Raw genomic sequence first — 23,550 nt, forward strand, 5'->3', positions numbered from 1 at the left:
ATGAATATAGCATTGACAATAACCTAATAGAGATAGGTGCTAGCTCAAAGCATGAATCAAATTGGCCCGCTAGTATCCTAATAGCATCAAGAGACAATGAACATAAGTCAATCAAGGTTAACACAAAGAATGTGGATCCTTCCTGTAGTTCTCATGCTTTTTCAATTAGAGACAATAATGGTAAGAGCATTAATTACCATCATAGGAGAGATGCTCAACAATATCATTCTCAGTTACATGGATAGTCTTGTAGTAAGTCCCATGCCTATAAGTTTGCATTGACTTGTCATTATTGTGAGAAGCAAGATCATATTTGGTCACAACACCATAAAATGTGTGATGGCATGTGCAAGGAAAAGAGAAAGTGTAAAGTGTAAGAAAAGAATGATGATTGCAACATTGTCACTAGCAAGTCGAGAGCAAGTCCAATGTCAAGATTGAAGAGATTAATGTCATGCAAACTGATTCTGATTATGATTTCATACTTACATCTTCTTCTCTTTATATTTCGCAGTTGAGTAGTGCCTTGTCCATCTATACTTAATGTTGGTCGATTGATTCAACGACCTTATTTCATGTTACCCCTCATCAAGAGTGGTTCCTCTCCTATCGCAGCATGACAAGATCTGTCAGATTGGATAATGACTTTAAAAGTCTACTTTCTACTAGATAGTTGGATAATGTAGGTTATGTTGTCCCTTTTGGTGATTCCTCATGGAAGATTACCTGTGGGAATCTTGTCATGGCACAGGCTGCCAAGTCTAGCACTCTTTATCCCTTACTTGTATCTAGGTCTATCAATCATGTTTAGGCAGCAGTGGCTATAATACCACATGTATCATTATAACATTGTTGCCTTGGATACATATCATTAAAGGAAAATAAAAATGCTTATTGTTTTTTAGTTTCTTCTGCTCCTTGACTTAAGTGTTTTGATTCTTGTGATCATTGTTTTTATGGCAAGCTGACTCATAGCTCACATAAGAAGTCCAGCATTATGCACATGGGTGAGCCTCTAACTCTTGTTCGTTTTGATGTTTGTGGACCTCTACCATGTAAGTTGTTAGGTGGCATAAAGTGTTTTGTTACTTTCATTGGTGATTACTCCATAAGGTCTGGGCATACCCCATAAAGCAAAAATCAAAAGTCTTGGCTATGTTTCAACATTGACTTGCTTTTTTTGAGAACCAATCTAGGTATAGATTCAAATGCCTATGATCTAACAATGAGGGTGAGTATGTATCTAAAGCCTTCGAATATTTTTGTGATGAGAGGGGCATTAAGCATCAGTTGACTACCCCATACACCCCACTCCAAAATGGTATGGTTGAGCACATGAATAGGACCATTCAGGAGGGAGTCCATAGTATCCTTAGCCAGGCAAGCTTACTGTAATACTTTTGTGTACATTTGATTAATCGATCCCTATGCACTACTCTTGACTATCAAATTGTTGAGGAGGTACGATCAAAAATCCCCATCTTATGCTCATTTGTGTATCTTTAGTTGTAAGGCTTTCTGCCATGTTTCCAAGGACAACCACAATAAGTTGGATGCTAAGTCTATGAAATCCATATTGCTTAGTTATGGGGATGAAATTAAGATGGGCTATCACCTATGGGATCCGTGGGCTCGGAAGGTCATTCACAGCCATGATGTTGTTTTCCATGAGAAGAAAATGCATAAGCAGCCTAAGCAAGTCATTGAGGTATGTAGGGTGATATTTCAAGAGGAGCCTAATGTTACTATATAGCCAGCTAGACAACCTACTATAGATAATGCTTCAATGGCCCAAAGCCATGATGTTAGATAGGATGTACATGCCTCATAGCATGTTTTGCAATGGTCTACTAGAGAGAGATGTCAACCTAAGCGATTTGCACCCGCTATGAATTACATTATGGTGACAAATGCTAGTGAGCCTCTTACCTATGATGAGGCCATGTATAGAGGTGATAATCACTCTTGGGAGATGGCCATACCATTAGAGTATGACTCACTACAAAAAAATCACACATGGGATTTGGTTTCTTTGCCTAATGGAAAGTGTATTTTCCCATGCAAGTGGGTGTATATGTTGAAAAGTACCATTGGATACCCCAAGTCATCCTATAAGGCCAGATTGGTTGATCAGGTTTTAAGCAAGAGCATGGTATTGACTTCAGTAAAGTATTCTCTCTTGTGATCAAGATGACTACCCTATGCTTGGTATTAGCTTTGGTTGTATAGCTAGATCTAGACCTCTATTAGATAGATGTCAAGATAGCTTTTTTACATGGGGACTTGCATGATGAGATTTATATGCAGCAACATAAGGGCTTTGAGGACAAAGGCAGGAAATGTCTAGTTTGCACGTTGAGAAAGAGCCTTTATGGCCTTAAGCATGCACCTAGGAAATGGTACCACAAGTTCGATACTTTTATGCATTCATAGGGATATATATGCAATGATATGGATTTGCGTTTATATACGAAGTAAGGCCTGTGATGGCAGCCTTATGATTTTGGTACTCTATGTGGATGATATATTGATTGTTGGGAGCACTCATGATGAGCTAAATGCCTTGAAAAGTCAACTCAAAAAGATCTTTGAGATGAAGGACATGGGACAAGCCTCGCATATTCTTAGGATATGTATCATGCATGATTGCTCTAAGGAGCTCCTTTACTTGCCACAAAACGAGTACATCCAGAAGCTCCTTGAGGGGTTTCATATGCAAGATGTTAAGCCTATTGAATGTCCTTTACCTTCTCATGTGAAGGTTAGTCAAGCTGGTTGTCTGCAAAGTCTGATGAGTAGAAGGCTGAGATGGCCAAGATCCCTTATGCATCCACGGTGGTAATTTTGATGTATGTCATGATAGCCACTCATCCTAACATAGCATTTGCAGTGGGAGTTGTGGCACGCTATATGGTAGCATTGGGATACTACAAAGGGTATCATGAGGTACCTTAAAGGCACTGTAGATATGTACATATGCTATGGTGGGCAAGATATAGGAGTCGTGAGATACACTAACTCTGATCGTGCAAGACATGTAGGAAGTCCACATTTGGCTATGTCTTCACCTTTGCTAGAGGTGGTGTTTCTTAGATGTCCAAGGTGCAGAAATGCACAGCCCTATCCACTACAGAGACAAAGTATGTTGCAACCCCATTGAGGCTTGCAAGAAGGCTCTCTAGTTAGGCCATCTCGTTCCAGATCTTAGTATTATTTATGTGATCCTTACACTACATTTGAATTCTATGAGTGCTACTCAATTGGCCAAGAATCTAGTTTTTTATATACAAAGGCAAAGCACATTGAGATGTGTTACCACTTTATCAAAGAGGTTGTTGAGGAAAATTTCATCGAGCTTTTCAAGATCTTAACTGACCAAAATCTTGCAAATCTGCTCACTAAAAGTCTCTCAATAGAGTATTTTGCCTTCCTTAGAAAGCTTATGGGCATTGGATGAGATGGTATCTTTCCTTATGCTATTGTACTTTATGTACATTTGTACTTTGTCACTTTTTCTTGTTTTCTCCTCACTAGAGGCACACTCATCTTTAAGTGGAAGGTTGTTAGGGGTAAAGGCACGTGTGCCTATGTCACCCTATGTTTACTTCACATATAGTAACCACACACATGTACACTATAGATGGCAAGCGCCTATCACTATCACTTGCATAAGTCCTCAAATGTTCCCAAGAATGTTTATAAGTCCTTAACTCTTCATGAAATACTCTTCATTTAGCATCAATATCTATACGTGTTACACCCCTATTAAACCTTTGATGTAGACCTTGATTTAGCCTAGTCCAATCTCTCCTAGGTCTCTCATCAAGTTCTTCATATCAAGTTAGAGCTTCTCCCTACAAAACCATAAGGACTCCCTTAAGTATGGATGGATCTACATTGTGGATAGTTGTAAGCATAATCCATTCGAAGTTAGAATGCCACTATTTCGGTACTTGGTCCCTATTGTAGATAGGTTTGATCATACTTCCTTCCATATTAAATAGCTATTGGAGAGTCTAAAGGCTTCTTGACTATGTTGAAAACATGGACCTTCTTAGATACTTAGGGTGGCAACATTGTGTGATGATTGTGTATCCCACTCATAATCCAAGGAAACTACAACTCTCCTTACAATGTTATCCATTTTTAAAAATTCCAAAAGTGTTCTCTGACACTTGCAAACAACTAAAAGCTCTCTCTCTCTCTCTCTCTCTCTCTCTCTCTCTCTCTCTCTCTCTCTCTCTCTCTCTCTCTCTCTCTCTCTCTCTCTCTCTCTCTCTCTCTCTCTCTCTCTCTCTCTCTCTCTCTCTCTCTCTCTCTCTCTCTCTCTCTCTCTCTCTCTCTCTCTCTCTCTCTCTCTCTCTCTCTCTCTCTCTCTCTCTCTCTCTCTCTCTCTCTCTCTCTCTCTCAAGAGGCAACTATGAGGTTCTTACCCCCATGGTTAGCTATTGCATTTCTATATTTCAAGTATATTGCTATATCTTAGAGATGAACCAACCCAAAACTCAAATCACAACGCATAACATAGAAAGCAGACAACTAAAATCCTCGACTCCAACCCTTATATGTTCATAAAACACAAGAGCAAGGAAACATCCCACAAAAGACCTTGGTTTTGACCAAAAATTGTGTGTATATTATCATAAAACTAAGCATACAAGCCACATGGTATTAGATAGTCCCATGCGAAGAATTATATAAAAGGAATTATTAAAATTGAGCTCATGGAGAAGAGATCATAAGTCAAATCTCCAAGATCATAAGTACATGAGAATATGAGAGTTCTAAGCACCATATTGGCTCAAGCTTGTGTCTACTCCCTATCCTCTGACAATCCCTCTTGTCCCCCTTCAAAAAAGACTTTCTCATATTCCTTGTCATGTCCCATGTTTGCCCTTCAACGGGCTTGCATGCAAAGTTGTAGTTTCTTGGTACATTTGTGGGCCTCTAATGTGAACATTAGCCTTTGACAATCTCTCTTGTCCCCCTTCAAAAAAGACTTTCGCATATTCCTTGTCATGACCCATGTTTGCCCTTCAACAGTTGCCCTTCAACGGGCTTGCATGCAAAGTTGTAGTTTCTTGGTACATTTGTGGGCTTCTAATGTGAACATTAGCTTGATGGAGTTAGGCCAATTGCAATTTTATACCTTTTTTGTAAGCCTAAAGAACCACTAGTAATTTAGCATCCCAATCTTGTCAATGAGTTGCTATCATCTTGGTGAGGATAAAGCATATTGTTTTGTTGGACTCATGATTCCATTAGTGTAATAGCAATGTGGGAAAGACTTCTTATGGATAATCTAAAAGTGCTTCATAATGTGCCATATGAGTTTGTTGAAGAAATTTGTGTCATGAAAGTGATCTGCGCAACCGGGCACCCATTCCAGGATAATCATTTCCTTACAAAGACAATTAACTACCAAAGAAAGCAAGTTGGCCAAAAGCCTATGTCCATCGACTACAGTACTTAATAGTTGTAAGAATGTAAAGTCACCTTTGTTTGTAACAAGTGTTTGATGGGTACCTTTCCAGTAACATCTAAACTTTATTACTTGGAAACATAACCATGTCCAATATTTTATCACTCTATAAGCATCATCTTCCATATTAGAATAAATAACAAATCATATGCTTGGACAACAAGAATATAATCCATACAATAAGAACTTGCATTTAGTACCTATAACTACACCTGTAATTTCTAGAATGATCCTCCCATGTCATAACTTTACAAATGTTATAAGGGCAACACAAACCTGGCAAGGGCAAGGATTTTCACCTCACAACTTATGAGAGAATAACTCAAAGAAGAAGAAGAAGAATGTATTTCTTTATTTAAAAAGGATGAAGTACAACACCATATTTCTTAATACAAGATTGATAAAAGATAAGACCTCAAAACAAGACTAGATCAAAGATAAGACAAGACAAGACAAGAACTAGAGATACATGGCTTTAACACTGTTCTAAAACCTTCCAAAGAATCTTCTAGGCTTTTCTTACACCTTCTAAAAGTGTCTAGAAGATACTAGGTTTCGTGATGTCCATGATAACAAATGCCTAACATATAGAAGGAGATCAATAATCAACCATTATTGTAAAATGTTCAAGCTTACAAAGATTGGAGAATTAGAAAAGAAACTCTTTGTGCAATGATGTGTGCTTACCATGTGCATTGATATTTACTTCATATGTAACTTGGCATCTCAAAAAGAAGTAAAGGGTGTCTTTAGATGAGAACTTGTTGTGAAAGGATCATCACTTAGGGATTTTTGATGGGCCTAGTCACACTTTGGGCTAATTTGTAAGTCCAAGGAAAACGGTCTTATATGGTAGCTATATGGGGGAACCATATATTGACAAACAGACAGATAGACACCTACATAGATCATAGATTAGATCAGTGCTAGAAAAAAACCTAGGTATAATGTAATCCCACCTTCAAATTTCAAAATTTACCTTTAAAAATAAAATTTGAAGGTGAAAAAACCTACATATCTTGGAGAATTTTAGTTTTATTTTGCCCCATTACCTCTAAATTTTGAGAGAAAACCTCTTTATCTTCCCACTTCAAGGTTTTCCAACTTATTTGAAAAAGATTTATTTCGAGCACTGGATCAGATGGCCGAGACTCAAACGAGGAGGGGCTCAACAAGCCTCAACCTCCTTTCGTTTTGTAGTACCAGAGTGTGTGTGTGTGTGTGTGTGTGTTACTTAATACTACTGCCTACGTTTCAACGGCCGTATGCGGAGGAACGTTGGAATTTGGAAATAAAACTAAAAAGCCTCACTTGCAAGCAAGTCGCACTCAAGAAAGGAAAGCATCCGGACCGCACGATTTTCAACGGCTCCAACGTACCGCGTTAGCCGCCACGTGTCGCGGTTGGAACGGGTCAGAGCTCGCGCGCTTTTGGGGTTTTGTTTTCTGGAGAGGCCTGAAGGATTTGTATAACCTTATAAAGCCTACATCTGCATACAGGCTGCAGCTGAATCCACGCCCCGGTGCACTCCAGCTGGCGACGGCTACAGCCTAGCCGCGCTTGCTTCTTCTTCTTCTAAAGTTCTATCATAATAATTACAAAAAAGTCAATAGTCCAATTGGAGCCTTTCCACCCGGGCGCCAGGCCTGTAGCTGTAGACATAATACTTTCAATATCATTTAGAGCTGTTATATGCGCCTTTTTTTAAAAGCAACAAAAGAATTCTTCCATCCAATAAATTAACTAATTTCACATGTAATGTATAATAGTTACGTAAAACGCCCACTCAGTGATCAAATTGATGTCCTTTTTCCTGAATATATAAACAAACCACCACAATATTTTAAGACGTTGGATAGGTCAAGCACCCACCCATCCATTGATTAAATCGATGGGTGGGTGGGTGGGTCCTCCTTAGGAGGGTTCTTGGAGGATTGTTCGATGGAAAGTCTGACAAAAGTTTCGATAATTTAGGAGGTAGTTTTGAACATTTGGTATCCGGTGCTTTCGATCTCGTCATATTTTTAAAAAGCATGAAAATATAAAGCAGCTTAAGGCAAGTGCCAACAAACTTATTCACAGTACAGCAGAGTAAATATCCAAATGCTTGAAATTTGATTGGCGGATAGTGACATGCCTAGTACTTTTCTTCTGGCACAAGCTTAATTATGGAACTGGTCATTCTGATGCTTTACAAAGACAAGACAACATCAACAAATTGAACGCATCCAATTGACGACTTCAGGTTAAGCGTGTGCCAAAAAGTAATATCTGATACATACCATTGTTTGACACTATCGTGGTTTTATAAAGCATAAAATGACTAGTTCCAGATCTTGCTATAGGCTTGTGCCAAAAGGAAAGCATTATGGTCCTTTCCAAAATGATTTTACTATAAGCATTTACTGTGTCTATTTACTCGGAGGATATGATCCATTTACCATCTTGTTGTTTTGACTTAAGGATGCCATGATGTCACTCTCTCAAAAAATAACATTCCCCCAAAACCCAGAATGGACGCTGCTTATTTATGGTAGTCCCATGCTCATTGCATTTTAGTATTCAAGGTCCCCAGAGACCCTATAGCACAGTAGAAAGCCAGTTCTCTAAGTACCCATAAAGATCGGAATTACTATAATAGAAAAACCCCATTAGAAGGGGTAAGATAAACCCAAGGGGTTCAGACAGAGACAATTGCACTGTGAGAACTTTGGGATTGTAAATCTTAAAGCATCACACAACGCTTACTATGTACCATAACACACCCAAACCTACCAGATCCCACTGCAGTGCAACACATCACATACTATCTCCATTATGCCTACTGAGTTCTGTGGATACATAGCTAGCAGCTGGAAACCATTAGAAGGGCAAGACGCCAACAAACAACTGGAAACCATTAGAGGGGGCCACAAGCAAGGTGTGTCTTGTCTATCTAGCATTTGTGTGAAAAGAGAGAGAGAGAGAGAGAAGTATCACCCCTGGCCAGAAGCTTGGGATACCATACCTTCTTGTTGCATCAAGGAGTTTCTTAAGAGAGCCTGAAGCAAAGTAAGTCTATCTAGCATTTATGTGAAAAGAGAGAAAGAGAAAAAGACCCCCGGCCAGAAGCTTGGGATACCTTCTTGTTACATCAAGGAGCTTCTTGAAAGGGACTCCTAGGTATAGATGTAGAGAATCTAGAGGGGCGCTCAGTAACTTCCAACAAGGAGGATATTTAAGGTACATGAGGTACTTGGAAAAAAAGGGGGGCATTTAAGGTACATATGGTACTTGAAAGTAGAGGAAGGTACATGCTTCTGAAGGTACTTAAGGACCAAGGTACCTACTTAATCGAAGAGTTCTCTGTACTAATAACTATCCAACCAGAAGGGGCTTCAGCCTTCTATTAAGTATAGAGAGTATCTCGAGAAGGGCACTCGTTAGCTCCCAAAAGGAAGGTACTTGAGGTAGTACTTAAGGTACATTCTCCTTCTAACAGCTATAGATAGATATAGAGAATCTTGAAAGGGGTGCACAGTAGCCCTATAAAGGAAGGTACTTAAGCTACTCAACGGTACTTACTACAGAAGAGCTCCCTAGGGCCTATACTGTCCAATCAGAAGGGATTTTGATAGGTACAGAGAATCTTGAGGGGCTCAGTGGCTCCCAAAATGGAAGGTACTCAAGGTACTTAAGGGATGTACTTACTGCTTGAGCTCTCAATACTGTCCAACAAGAAGGTCCTTCTGATATACTATAGACAGAATCTTGAGGGGCTCTCAGTAGCTCCCAATAGGGAAGGTACTTCTGAAGAGCTCTCAGCTCAAGTAGACAAATTCATCACTGGCTTGTAAATCTTTAGTGTATTTGACAGCCTAAGTTTCATGATTTTGAAGTAGCTAGAATGATTCAGTATACTGATTATTGCTTGCATCAAACAAACAAAGATTTCCAGATTGAAGAAACTGCTGCTGATGTACAATACAATTTGAAAGTTTGGAGAAAAATACAAGTGGAAAATATCCAAGATCTTTTGAAAGTGTAAATTAAATGTTCTGTTGTGAGCCTTAAAAACCGTAAGGCACATGGGCATGCAAACAAAAACTCTTTCCTTATGCCAGTGTCCTTCCAACTTGGGCACAAGGGTACATTGTTTTCCTTTTCCTGAAATTTTATTCCATGTATGTGTGGGTCAAAGAATGAGAATATGCACAGTACTTCACAAAAGATTCCGCAGAGAAAGAATAACCACCTCCCCAAGTAAAACTTCTGCTGGTGCTTTGCTTGGTTGGCCCCGTCTTGAAGAGGTTTACAACTTCACACCAAGTGTAGGCAGGAGGCCCTCTTAGAACCAGGCCAAATCCACCCAATCAAAACCTTCAGATGCACACAGCCCATTCTTCCAGAGACAAATAATGAATGAAGAGGCAGGCTGCCGGCAATATCTACAAGGGCCTCCTACTTCTCCATTCTCTCAACTGATGCTGTTTCAATTAACCTGCTCATCCTCTTAGTTGTAATCACACTCTAAACCACATTCCTGAAGAATGGGCCCTGTCTGCTTTGGTAAAAATGGATTGATCCTCACCCACAGAAGAGAGAAAATTGAAGCCAGTAGTATGGACCAGACAATAACAATGGTTGGAGTGCGATTTTGCCTGCCCATCAGTCCCTTCAAGAATGGATACAGATGCATGATTACCCATATTGCAAAGAACAGCTTTCCAAAGAGAGGACCCCATGATTGGTAACCATTGTTGATGGCATCCGAAATTCCAGCCACCACACCAACTATATTCAGTATAAGCAGAGTGGTTGGAGGTATCAGAAGAGTGGTCCATTTGAACTGGTACAACTCTGCAAATTCTATATCCTCTGCCTGCTTTGATGTCACTGTGAAGCTGGTGTCAATACCAGCCAACACCTTCAACAACCCTTGAAACAGAGCAAAGACATGAGCTGAAACACCGCCAATGACCCAAAACTGTTCATTTCTCCACCAATCATCAATTGCAACACCACTCCATCGCATCTCCAAAATACCAGTGGCAATGATTGAGAGAAAGAGAGAGATGAACCACAAGCTCGCAAAGCCATCAATCTGTGGTTTTACAACAATATTAGTAGCAATAACAGTCCTGACCACAGACTTAAGCACATGCAAGCATACAGAAGTCAAGTTTTCATCATTAATACCAAATGTACAGGTGAAGGTACCCATTAAAACTTAGATATACTTGGGTACTTTAAATTACCGTGGGGATGATAAATTTTCCTGTGAGCAAGCATATTGCTGGAAGAGTACAATATGCTATGAGAGGAAGTGATGTCAAGGGGTAAACTATTGTGTTGATGTATGCCAGGCGCTCCAGCCACTTCAAACCAGTACCATAACCATACCAGATTGGGCAATGACGGCTCAGAAATATCTCTACAGAACCAAGGGCCCACCGAAGCACTTGGTGCAGACGATCTGTCAGATTGATTGGTGCAGACCCCTTGAAGGCAGGCCTTCGAGGCATGCAATAAATAGATCGCCAGCCACGCACATGCATCTTAAATCCTGTCAAGATATCCTCCGTAACTGATCCATATATCCATCCAATCTGCAAGTAGCAGGAAGGTCTTTAGAACCTTGGTTTGCATAGTGAACATAGTAAAGTACAAAAATACAGATAACAAAGCATCTACCTCCTTTCCCCACTCTGTTTTGTCCTCATAACCACAGCTGATGACATGAATGGATTCTTTCAAAAGTGATGCTGGACTTGCATTTTGAGGAACACCGCCTTTTTCCAAGAGTGTAGAAGCAATAAACACAGGTGACTGACCAAACTTTTTCTCGAAATTCTTTTGCGACATTAGGGCACTCTTGTCACTCTCAATGCCTGCAAAAACAACATGTTGGTGTTCTTTGCAGTGTCATGCAATATTATGCATGCAGTGATCAGAGCTCTGCACACGATCATACACTCTTAATCTTCCAAGGAAGGTGAACCCTTACCTTCTACACCTTCTTCTATGTCTTCCAATTTAGACAAAGGGGCATTAGCTTCATTTTTTTTGCTCTTCTTCTTGCTCTTCCCCAGCTTAAGCTTTGAGAAGATCTTTGACTTCTTATGTTTCTTTCTGGGTCCACAGCAGCTCCAACAACTACACAAGCTAGAACAGCAATTACAGCTTCTACTTGGCTTCTTATTCTTCTTGGGAGGATCGAAGCCATACAATGCTTGTCTCCTAAAAACACAACCTGTACCAACATATACTGGACCTTGGATGCCATCTAGACCTCTCAAGTTGATCTGCAAAAGGAAATGCCTTCTCAGAAACAGAGGCCGAAATTTGGATTGAGCACCTCTAAACTAGTGGCCTGGCACTTACATCAAAGAAAACAGTGTTATTGTTGGCATAACGATCATGCCAATCAATTCCATCAAATCTTTGTGGAAATTGCACATAACAAACTCTCTTGCCAAGATTTGGATCCATCATAAAGCACATAGCCTCCCTAAAAGCTTTGCTGTTGTTGATGTAATGATCACAATCCAGGTTGAGAATATAAGGAGCATTGGTCAGGACTGCAGATACGCGTACCTGCATGTTTATCAAGGAGAACCATCCAACATTTTGAAACAAAACCAAATAAGGCTACTTATTTTGGCCAACAAACTTTTCATTCAATTACACAGCTTTCCCTAACAAGGTGTCACTTACACAGGCATTCATAGCCCCTGCTTTTTTATGATGATTATGTCCCACCCGTTTCTCACGAGACACATAGACAAGGCGAGGCAGGTGATTGCCATCCGTATCAGCACCCCCACTATGTCCAAGAAAGACCTGCATGCAGATCATCCGACCATCAAGAACATGGGTGTCATGTTAATAATCAGAATCAATGGTGCAATGCCAATGATCACAAACAATTGTGTTTTCTACACATCACTTCAAACCCTTCTAATCTCAGACATTCCCACCTGTATCATTCCAGGATGATCCCGGACATTATTTCCTGGCCATGGTGTACCGTCCTGCATAGTCCAGCCTTCCTCTGGAACTTTTTGCGCCTTAGCAACTAGAGCATTAATCTGAACCTTGAATTCTTCATATTCTCTCTGCAAACCAGTAGTCAATGGGTCAATCCAGACCACTGGTATCTTAACTGTGTGATGATCCAGGCATTAAGACAATACAAACAACAACCTTCATTGCCCTTCGCTCCTTTACAAAGGATGGATGGACCTTGTCTTTGAGGTAGTCAATTTTCTGAGCAAAATACATCTCTGGAGCCCTGGGTTCAATGTTAAATTTCTTACAGAAGGGAACCCATTTCCTTGCAAATTCTGATGTTTCTGACAAGGCCTCAAATGTCAACATGGCCGCCCCATCATCTGACACATAGCAGGAGACTTTATCAACAGGATAGTCAACAGACAGGATGGACAACACCGTGTTTGCAGTAACAATTGGAGGCTCCTTCATTGGGTCCACGGTACTGACAAACACATCAACTGCAGCCAGGTCAGAGGGTTTGCCTTCTTTCTCAAACCTGTAAGTGGCAAACAATGTGAATGAGCCACCACTAGGAAATTTCACCCATCCCCTCACCTTAAAATATATTAATTCAATCACCGTTTTCTTGCTCCATTACCTTAAAGACAGCCTATCCAGATAAGTTTCACGATTGATTGGCAGCCACTTAGGAAATTGGTCCAATATCCAAGAAAGGGCAAACCAGAATTCACAAATGACTGAGACAAGCCAGAGACCATAGGCATCTGGAGCTGGATTCAGTATCCGGTAACGCAAGAAGAATGCAAGAACAACCAGCCGGATGACTATGATTAACCTGTAAGGGTTGATTCTGGCTGATGGTATTGGAATCTTCCTAGACAGAGGCTGCCTTGCTTCATCCATACTGTCAATATTGCCATGTAAATAGGTGCCCTTAATTAGTACAAATAAACACCACAATATATCTCTCCATTAGTCTATGAATGAGGGGATTATTAGCTTACACTGGCAGGTCTTCCTCATCAATTAAATTATGACCTCCATGCCCTTTGTCACCGCCTGAAAAAGCATGGCCTCCATCAGACTTCACAAGTTGTAGCTTTTCCTGGCGTGACTTCCAACTGTCCATTTTATCCTTCCATGCAATGCTGCCATATCCATATTGCGCAAGGTCCTTAGTTGGGTCTAAAGGCCTTGCTTGAGCTGCAAAAACTCGCAGCAAACTGTCAGTAGCTTGTGAAAGACACAAGAAAGATAAGTAACAGTAGCATATCAGAGAAGTAGACCTGGAGAGTTCGACTCTAAAAAAGGAAGAGGATGCACCCTTTTCCCACCACTTCCCATGAAAGGGGGAATGATAAGTGCATGGTGTTCTGGAGATATGCCATGAGGTTCCTCGCCCTGCAATCCACCATAAGTCAGACCAGTTCACATAGTAAAGCCCCCTCTGTTGATAGTAATTGCTAGTATAGTGAGGATCAGGTTCATACTATTGGTCCATTTGTAAGCAATGGAACTTGAGGAAGTACAGTGTGCCTCATGTGTGGCATGTCATGCCCTCCACCTCGCCCATAGCTCATCTGTCCATGAAGCATAGACTCCGCAATCTGTTGGCCACTCTGTGCATCTGTGTATCCAAAACTGAATTCATTCTCCAGGTCATCGACATCTTCCTCCTCTTCATCGCCTTCGACCCTCCGGCTGCCTATAGCAACAATCACAAAAGAAGATCTCTATTAAAACAAAAACTCTTAACAACAGAATAAGACTGAATAATGTCCCTACGGCAGGGGCAGGGCAGATCACAATGAAAAAATGACCCACCTTTCAGCCGCTTATATCTGGTTTTGCATTGAGGGCAAGATTGATTCCCCTCATTGCGCTCATATTCATAGCAAGGCCGGCAAACCGGGAAGGCACATTCGTTGCAGGCAACAAAGAGCTCCCCATCGGTTGTCAATCCAACATCTTCACGGCAAATTTGACAGACTTGACCGTTAAGTTGCTCCACAGGTCGAGGCTGCAGACCACCAAAAGGACTGGTGTCAAGGCGGATATTGCAAAGCAGAATGCTAGATGTGATATGAACCAAGAAGACCTCAAATGCTTGACATAAACAAGAGATTGTACAATATGAAATGTTTCAAAGCAAATATGCAAAACTGAGTTTTTTTCCTCTGAAGATCAAGAAGACATTGTAATTACTTACTCCGGCACGCTCCGTCCCGATCACAACGAGCTCATTACGGTTGTGAGATCCTGCAATGAGGCCGGCATTGGCCTCCATTTCGACAATGGTTGCAGAGAGATTGTTTGCAGTCGATCAAAGCAAGATCACCATAGCCCGGTCCAGCAAAACCATTAATTTATAGCATCGAACGCCAAGGCCAATGCGGGGGGGTTGAAGAAGCGAGCTCCGTTCTCCGTCCAGGATCACAAAGAAAGAGAGAGATATATGGTGATCAAATGGCTAAATGACGAGGCAAGAAGGAAGGCGTGCGGGCGCAGGGGAAGGAGAAGAGAGGGGAGGGAAGGGTGGCACCGACAGGGAAATGATCCCGGCGGGAGGGGAGGGGAGGGGAGGGGAGGGGAGGAAGAGAAGGGGGGGAGAGGGAGAAGGGGGGGCAGAGAAGGAGGAAGAGGAGAAGCACAAAGGCAGGAGGACCCCAGCGGGAGAGAAGGCAACGCGGGTCAAGGCAAGTCACGACGGCCTAGATCTTCCTCTGGAACGATGAATAAAGAGAGTGAGAAGAGCAGAGAGTGACGAGAGAGACAGATGGGGTAGGCGGGAGAGTGTGTTGGCAGTACCTATAGAATGTGCGAAGGTAAAACCTTGAAGCAATGGAGAAGAGGTAGTGAAAGGTGAAACTGCGAAGGGCCCTCGGGGGTCGAGAGAGAGAGAGAGAGAGAGAGAGAGAGCGCGCGCGCGGAATTTGAGGGAAGAAAAAAGGAGAAAGATGGGCAACAAGGAAATGAAAATGAAAGTGAGATAGGGTGGGCGAGATTTAGTTTGCCGGCAGCCGGCTGGCAAGATAGCACGAGAGGGAGTAATGTAGAGAGAGAGAGAGGGGGGGGAGGGAGAGCGCCCCTAGGCCCTAGGGCCTCTTTACAGGTCCGCTGATACTGTGGGAATTTGCCTCTCTCCCTCTTTTCTGCCAGCATGAGAGGAGCCTCCGGAAACTTGAAAGGCTTGGATTTGAAGTTTGCTGTTGCCAACTGGCCTTCAGGTATTGCCAGCCGAACCCGGCAGTTAAGCCTAGCCTTTCCAATTTTCATCATCCCCCCCGCCCACCACCTTCCAACCTCCCCCCCTTCCATTGGGCTTCTCGCACCTTCCTAGGTAGACCCTGTTTCCATGGAACCTCCACCACAAGCCCGTTAGGGCCATGGAAGCCCTCCTATTCCAACTCCCCCACAATAGAGCGACAGTAGCATGGGTTCGTGAAATCAAGCATGCAAAGACCATTGCAAAAATGCTTGCATAAAGCAATCAACAAATCAATTCTGCACCTAGTTGATTGTTACTGACGATTTTGACATTAAATGAGCATGTTTGTTCATCGTGAGGACAATCGATTGGTGGTTTAAAGTCGAATCCTAATTATGAGGCTATGGATTCAAGTCTTGTACAATGCATCACTCAATTGGACACCTATGTTCACATGGTGTGTTCATGGCTCTTGCCCACTCAACACCTGGTTAATCTTCCTCCTTTGGTAGGATCAATAAGGAAGCGGATCCCAATGCAATCAAAATTTGATGTTCATTCGACTCTTGCAAGCTATCTTATCTATGTATAGGACAAATGTTAACATTGCTTTCGCCCACTCTCTCAACTAGCATGTGGAGTGAAGTCGGCCCCCCCCCCCCCCCCCAAAAAAAAATAAAAAATAAAAAAATTGGTGGGAATTCAAGTGTTTGCATCTTATCTAAAACCCCCACCCAAAAAAGAAAACAACAATGCATGTTGTGTTAGCAATCAAAATATTGATACTACCTTACTCGTTCATTTTTGCAACTCTGTGCTTTCCTTTCCAATTCTTGCAAATATACTACAACTTCCATCTTGCGAACCAAGTATCTTACATAGCTTTATTACCTATACATGAGCAAACAATGGTACACAATCCTACAATACTAAACATTTCAAGCTACTCTTTATCTAAATAGTAACATGGGCTCGTGAAATCAAGTAATCATTTTTCTAAAAAATGCTTCTACTTTCTAATAGGCCTTTCTTACTCAATTTTCCATCTCATGAGACTCACAAATCCAACCTAGTGTTGCCCATTCGGTTCTTGAAAGCCATAAAACAAGATTTTGGTAAGTTTAAAGTTTAAAGCATTATAATTCAAGACTTTATAATGGGCTAAATATCCATCATTAACACTTTGCCAAATTCAATAAATGTGCTTAGAATTTCAGTACATCAAGGTTTAAGAAGGCCTCCATATTATGTTCCCTAAAAGGAAAGTCTTTTTTTCCATCCTTTACACACCTTGCTTCCTCCTTTGACTTCAACCCTCATGATTCTCATTTTGCTACCATATACGTATCAAAATCATCTTGCAACCACAATTCTCATTAGATATATCATCGGCATTTTGTACAAACATTCCAAAGAACAAGATGTTAGCATCAATATCATTTGTAGCACTACTAGTTTGTTGCTTTCACCCTACCTTGTCCTCTACCATGCATATATGCAATGTGACCATGGTTAACATTCATAATTAGACTAGACGTACCTTGTCCTTTGCTATGCAAATATGCAATGTGAACATGGTTAGCATTCATTATTAAACTAGATCTACCACACATCTTATGCGTTTTGATGGATGCTTCTTTGGTTTTTGTTTTAACTTGATGTTATCTTGACATGAATCTAGCCTAGAATCCCTTATTGGGGCCCTATTCCACTACTACTACTTCCTCATAAGTCTTGCCTTTGACTATTCTTTGCAAAGTTTGTTCTTCAAATAATCAACCCATAGTTGCTAAAGATTCACTTCCACCCACTGGTTATCAATGAAGTTTTCAAATGATTAAGTGATCTCTTTAGTTTAAATATATATGCCGTACAAACTTAAAAGTTATGTCAAGCCCCCAACAAGTTTTCTAACATGTGCATTACTCATCGAAATTTCTCATTGTTTGTTCCAAGTGTCAACAACAAAATTAAGCAACATTTTGCTCTTTATTATTCATAGTTTGTGCTATAATTGTATCTTTCAAACATGTGAACATATGATGCAAAGCATTCGACATTGCATTGGTAGATTAATCTTTGTACGGCTTTAAACAAGGAACTAGTGAAACCTTTCTAGTGCTTTATCTTGTTTCCTAAACTCTTCCAACCTTTAAGCAAGTTAATCATCTCATGGATGGGCTTCTTTAAACAAATTGGACTCCTCTATGTTAAAAGGATACAATTGATATAGGTGAAATCATTTTTTTTTTCCATTGTGTTTATTTCACACATCACTTTGATATGCTTTGAACTCTACTAGCATGACTAGTCCAAAATTAAATATACAACATGTGCTTAATGTACTTATAGTCCTACATTCATAATAGTAATCGGTGTTGCTAGCAAGGCTTGCAAACATGTTTCATGTGATTTGCATGATTGCAAAAGCTTGTGAGGCTATGCCTTGCTCGTTTCACTTTTTTTTGCTCATAACAATGAAGGGGATGTGCTTCATGCACGGCATTCACCTCGTAACACATTGCTAAATAATGAGGAGCTCTTCAATCTACCTCGTTTTGAGTTACCAATAGGATAGACCTCGTGAAATACTTGCTTGTGAGAAGGAGAAGTGATAATTTGATTGAAAAAGGTTTAAAGGAGTGAACCATGTTATTAATTAGCATCACATACAAAGCATATACAAAATACAATGCTTTCCATCTATAGCTTTTAGAGAAGTGTGGACGTTGTGTCTCAAATACTTCTAGACTACTCTAGTAAGGTGTGCTAGTCAATGTTGATGCATTCCATGTGACACCACAACTGCAACGAAGTGAGATTATTGATTGCTTATCTAGTGGGATATTCTTATGCCCTTTCCAACATCATGGTTTCTAGCAAGTGATGTCGCTCAATGTGGGGATCCATGTTACTCTATACCTAGAAACTCAATTCCTTACGAAGTAAAATTACCTCTCTCTCTCTCTCTCTCTCTCTCTCTCTCTCTCTCTCTCTCTCTCTCTCTCTCTCTCTCTCTCTCTCTCTCTCTCTCTCTCTCTCTCTCTCTCTCTCTCTCTCTCTCTCTCTCTCTCTCTCTCTCTCTCTCTCTCTCTCTCAAACATAGTGAATAATAAAGCTCCATACTTTATGATTAGAAATATGTTAACCATGATTTGTGTGTTCTTGTTTAAGCTCATGATTGCTTCTATCGATGAGAAGATGGTTGTATGTAAGCTTGAAGACACATGTAACACATGTAATATGCTTTAAATAGAGAATCAAACATGCAAGGCACATGGCTAGGTACATTAACACAAAAGCAATTGCAAACATGCCTCTAGAAACAAACATGGCCCCATGTATAGCATCACCCTCACTTCAAGTGCAAACACATTCTTAGACACTAGCCACCTTCTAGCCAACACATGCACTCAAGCACACATTTTAGCAAAATGTTGAGGCTTTTCCTTTAGACATTGTGCACATACATTGCACAATACCTACCACAAGTATCATCACATTGAAAGCTTTTAAATATCATATTTAAGTGATGTCCAAGTTTAGAAATAGGGCTATTAACTCATTGTGTGCATTTAGAAAACTATATACGAATACACTACAACATGGTTCGATAATCGAACTAATGAGAGTTGGATGAGTTAAAGGGGGAGTGGGCGGGAAAGTGTAGATTCTTGGGGGGAACTAAGTGACATATCCTTTATCTTTCACATGTAGGGGGAAAGGACAAGGAATGAATACATGCAGGAGGCTAATGCAGTCGTGAAGCTCAATGAAGAAGATGAAATGGAATTACACAACTTATGATGCACATGCTAAAGGCAAAGCTTTTGATTTCTAGGCTATGATACAAGCTATGGTTGTAAAAATGTACAAGATCGATAGTTGTAGTTAGTAAGAACTACTAGCTTCCTTAAAGAGGTTTCATAAAGAAATTGTTTCACATCTACTCAAGGTATTATGACTTTATTATAGCTGGTCTTCCTTTCTATTTCATGGTTGTAGTGTATGGAGAGTTTAGCAAGTTTATTAGCACTTATCAGGCCCACTTCTCATTAGTCTATCACAAGTTGATTGGAGAAGGATTTTATTAGGTAGTTCTGGGATCTCAAAATCTCAAAAGAAAGAGCTTAGGTCCTATCCTACTAAGAGAAATATAGGGGCAACCTTTTCTATTATTTGTCGTGGACAATCAACTTCTCCTTGGTTGATGTGTTGTTATTAGAGTGCCCTATATGGATCGATTCTCCAACCAACTTGCAATTTTTGAAATAGAAATTTGTAACATTTCTATTTGGATCGATTCTCCAACCAACTTGCAATTTTTGAAATAGAAATTTGTGACATTTCTATATGGATCTATTCTCCAACCAATTTGCAATTTTTGAAATAGAAATTTGTAACATTTCCTCACCTTTGGGAAAGGTATTGTACGTGTCACCTAGTTAAAGGAGGAGAGCTTGCATCTTATGGCATGGCTAGATGGAACTTCTTGAAGTCTTGGAGCTAAACAATAGTATGAGGATTTGACATTCTATCACTACCATGAGACATGTCATTTTGTCTCAAGCTTGCCCTAAAAAGGATGTACCAAAGAGTGGGAAAAAGAGGAGAGTGAAGGCCAAGGGGGACCAACCTTAAAAAATGTACATGCTAAAAGGTTTGAGAAGGAGAGCAAGGGAAAAGAGATGAAAAAGCTTGTGGAGCAAGATGAAGACAAAAGTAAGAATAAGTCCTCGAGGGGCAAGGAGAGGGCAAGGAACAAATCATCAAAGGTAAGAACCTTGGAATAGTAAGGAGATGAAACCTAATTCTACCCACCAAGAGAGGCTCGAGGTAATAGAAGCAAGGAAAACAAGGAGGCCAAGAGCAAGGTGTTAAGCAAGGGAGCATGGAGACTAAAAATATCTTAAAAATTTGGTAAGAATATCACAAGGACTCATAAATATCTATGGACCTTTGTGGAGCTTGAATACAAATGTCTTAACTTTATGTGAGCACTAGAGAGAACTATGAGAATAATCACTTGAAATATACATGGCCTATGCTCTAATAGAACATAGCTAGTATGCATATATACTAAAGAGGAGAAAGCACGATATGTTGTGTTTGTAGGTGGGGTGAAAATAGGCATTGATTTAAATGTAAACTTTGAAAAGGTTAGATATAAACACATTGAAAGTTTCTAGGCAAAGATTGAGAGGCACCTTAATGATGGTTAATGAGGCATTGAAACTATAGTTTGTTTGTGTTGATGAAGCTAGTATTACAATTTCTATACAAGCAATATTGGATGGTGAAATTATTATCAAAATATGTCTCAAATGCCTTAAGTGTCAAGGCTATATGCTAGGAGTGGTTGGGTAAAAAGATAGAAAGGCAAATGAAGTAGTATATATGACAATTGGAATATGAGATCCTAGGATGGATCCCTTGGTATAGGTTGCATGGTAGAAGAGGAGAAAGCTTATTGTGGCAATTGCTAGATGATAAGTAGATGATAATGGATGTAATAAGCCTCATGAGGCAGGACATAAGAAGCTTCAGTTGGCATAATAGACACATGGATGTCATGCAATTAGGAGCTAGACTACATTGATTTTATGGATATGGAAAGGGAGATTATTGTCTCCTAAGATCGAGTATGATGTAATTTGAGAATTTTTAGACTTATACCATGTCTTTATCATGATGACATGCAAGTTAATATGTGTAAAAATGATTGTTAAAGGGCTTTAAGTCCAACACATCCTTTTTTAGGGAGAAACTTTGTCTCAATGACAAGGATGGCTTGGATGATAGAGACCACATTGACCAAATTAGGAGGAGTGTGTTTAGGTAGTCACTACCATAAGTAAAGAGCATGGGAGGGATAAAGCTATAACAAGTGGAGCATTCCTCAATTTAGTTCTATTTTTTAAAGTTAATATTCTTGATTCTCTTCTTTTTTGGCTCAAGGATGCTTATCTTTTATGCCTCCTACAAGATGTTGAAATTTACATTAAAATTACAAAGGTTGACATAGTTTCATATCTCAAGGTTCAACTATATGCCTAGGATACTCTACATGGAGAGTCTTTTTATCAAGCTTTTTACTAGTCACTTAAAGAGAAATTTAAAAAATAGAAATTTGTTATAATGGAAGATGAACAAGGGCCCTCCCATTAAGAATAAAGAGGGAACAACAATAGTATTTTGGCATATTTATCATGATATCTAATTTAGTTTTAGTGTATGAAAATAAGATTTGTATATTGAATTTTATTTAATATTTTGATATTCAATGCATACACTTGCAACAAGTCACTATCATGCAGTGAATTTAAAAATGTTAATAAATTCCAAACAGTAAATTTAATAAATAACATCTAATCTTCAAATAGTAAAACAAAATTAAATATCATACACTTGCCATGTAATAGTGACTTGTTGCACATGCATATGTGTAGCATTGTACTAGGTGATATGCAAGGATTTATTATGTTTTGTGTTCTCACGAGATGATTATTATATTGGCAGCCAAAGAAATGTAGATGTAATGATTGTTGTATCTATCAATCGAGTGCCTTCGATGCAAGGATTATTACTTTAGCATCATTGGTGTGCATATCTATTTTTCATCAATGCACTCGCTATTTGCATGCATGGGACTATTTATCATTTTATAACCTTTTTAGTATGGCCTTATGCCAAGAGAATTTCTTTTATAAGGTTAGAATCACTACAAATAATTAGATAGGCCTTACCAATTATTAACAAAAGCAAGTCATTTGACCAAGGAAAGAAAAAGCCTCAAAGGATGCTTTTCGTGATTTTTGAACATAAAAAGCAAAACAAAATAATTCATTAAATACATGCATGAGGGTGGTGCTCACTCATGCATGGGGCTAAATTGTACCCATTCTCTTGCCATACACTCTTGTCTCTCTTGTTCCCTTGCTCTATTTTGTGTTCTCTAAAATTTTGTTAATTTGTATGATGAGAGCAAATAACACCATATTTTCGTAATAGGGACTCTACCTAAAGGTGTTAGGTAGTCGATTTAACAAAGGAGCTAAAATATACTTCGAGTAGAATGAAGAAGGAAAATACACTTGGACTTGATAGATTCCCTACAAATGTGTTCATGAAAGTCTAGGAAACTTGAACAAGAGATATGTGCAATATGTATTAACTTGTTCAACTCTATAAGAGTGATGTTCCACAAGGAGGACCATGCATCGATCATGCTAGTCTTGAAGTAAAGATGAGGAGGACGTTAGAGTAATTTAGGCCACTCACAATGTTAAATGTATTCTACAAACTAATGGCAAAGGATAATGCCCTTAGAACCATGTTCATGCTCCTTAGAACATTGAATAGTATGCAGCAGAAGTTTGTGCACTTGAGGTAAATTCACAATGCAATTCTCAAATTTCTCATTGGGGATCATACAAAGGATAATTTGGGGATGGGGAGGGGGGGTGTGTTATCTATCTCATTAACATGGATTTGGGTAAAGTGTATGACCAGGTAAGCTAACAATTTACTATACACATGATGGAGTGGTTTAATTTTGGTTCTATGTTTAGTAAGATAGTAGAGGCCTTGTGCTCTAATGCATTGGTAATAAGCATTAATCCTTACAATTTTGGAGTGTTTCAATTTGTCAAGTGTGCCCTTTGGTGCCTCCAATATTTGCATTGATCAACTAATCCCTATTAGATCATATTACAAAGCTCAGCAATCATTATCAAACATCTTCCTCTACCAAATAGAGAAGTGTTTACCTCTAAGATGTTCATTGACAATAACTCCAATATTATTATCTCACTGAGCACTCCTTTATGAAGGAACTCCATCACATTTATGATGATTTTTCTAT

At 39.7% G+C, this 23,550-nt stretch overlaps 1 protein-coding gene across 1 annotated transcript; it reads right to left on the reverse strand.

Annotated features, from left to right (window-relative positions):
- Nucleotides 1-9,436: 9,436 nt before the first annotated feature.
- LOC148018376 (putative cellulose synthase A catalytic subunit 5 [UDP-forming]) lies at nucleotides 9,437-15,457 on the reverse strand. The gene is made up of 14 exons (XM_087661276.1): nucleotides 14,688-15,457; nucleotides 14,303-14,498; nucleotides 13,969-14,183; nucleotides 13,765-13,879; nucleotides 13,483-13,681; nucleotides 13,116-13,382; nucleotides 12,668-13,013; nucleotides 12,442-12,579; nucleotides 12,179-12,304; nucleotides 11,846-12,058; nucleotides 11,469-11,766; nucleotides 11,156-11,352; nucleotides 10,720-11,070; nucleotides 9,437-10,565 (listed from the first exon to the last, which is right to left on the reverse strand). The coding sequence occupies exons 1-14, from the start codon at nucleotides 14,763-14,765 to the stop codon at nucleotides 9,975-9,977; spliced, it is 3,330 nt and encodes a 1,109-aa protein (XP_087517402.1). The 5' UTR covers nucleotides 14,766-15,457; the 3' UTR covers nucleotides 9,437-9,974.
- Between the last annotated feature and the right edge of the window lie 8,093 nt (nucleotides 15,458-23,550).

The sequence above is a fragment of the Lygodium microphyllum genome, chromosome 21 (assembly GCF_053477565.2).
Source record: "Lygodium microphyllum isolate KBCC chromosome 21, Lygodium_microphyllum_v1.1.10, whole genome shotgun sequence".
NCBI lineage: Eukaryota > Viridiplantae > Streptophyta > Polypodiopsida > Schizaeales > Lygodiaceae > Lygodium > Lygodium microphyllum.

Coding starts and splice junctions, on each gene's coding strand:
- LOC148018376 (XM_087661276.1), bottom strand. CDS start 14,765: ATGGAGGCCAATGCCGGCCTCATTGCAGGATCTCACAACCGTAATGAG. Junction 13,383..13,482: donor GATGAGGAAGACCTGCCAGT/GTAAGCTAATAA, acceptor CAATATTGACAG/TATGGATGAAGCAAGGCAGC. Junction 11,353..11,468: donor CATAGAAGAAGGTGTAGAAG/GTAAGGGTTCAC, acceptor TTGTTTTTGCAG/GCATTGAGAGTGACAAGAGT.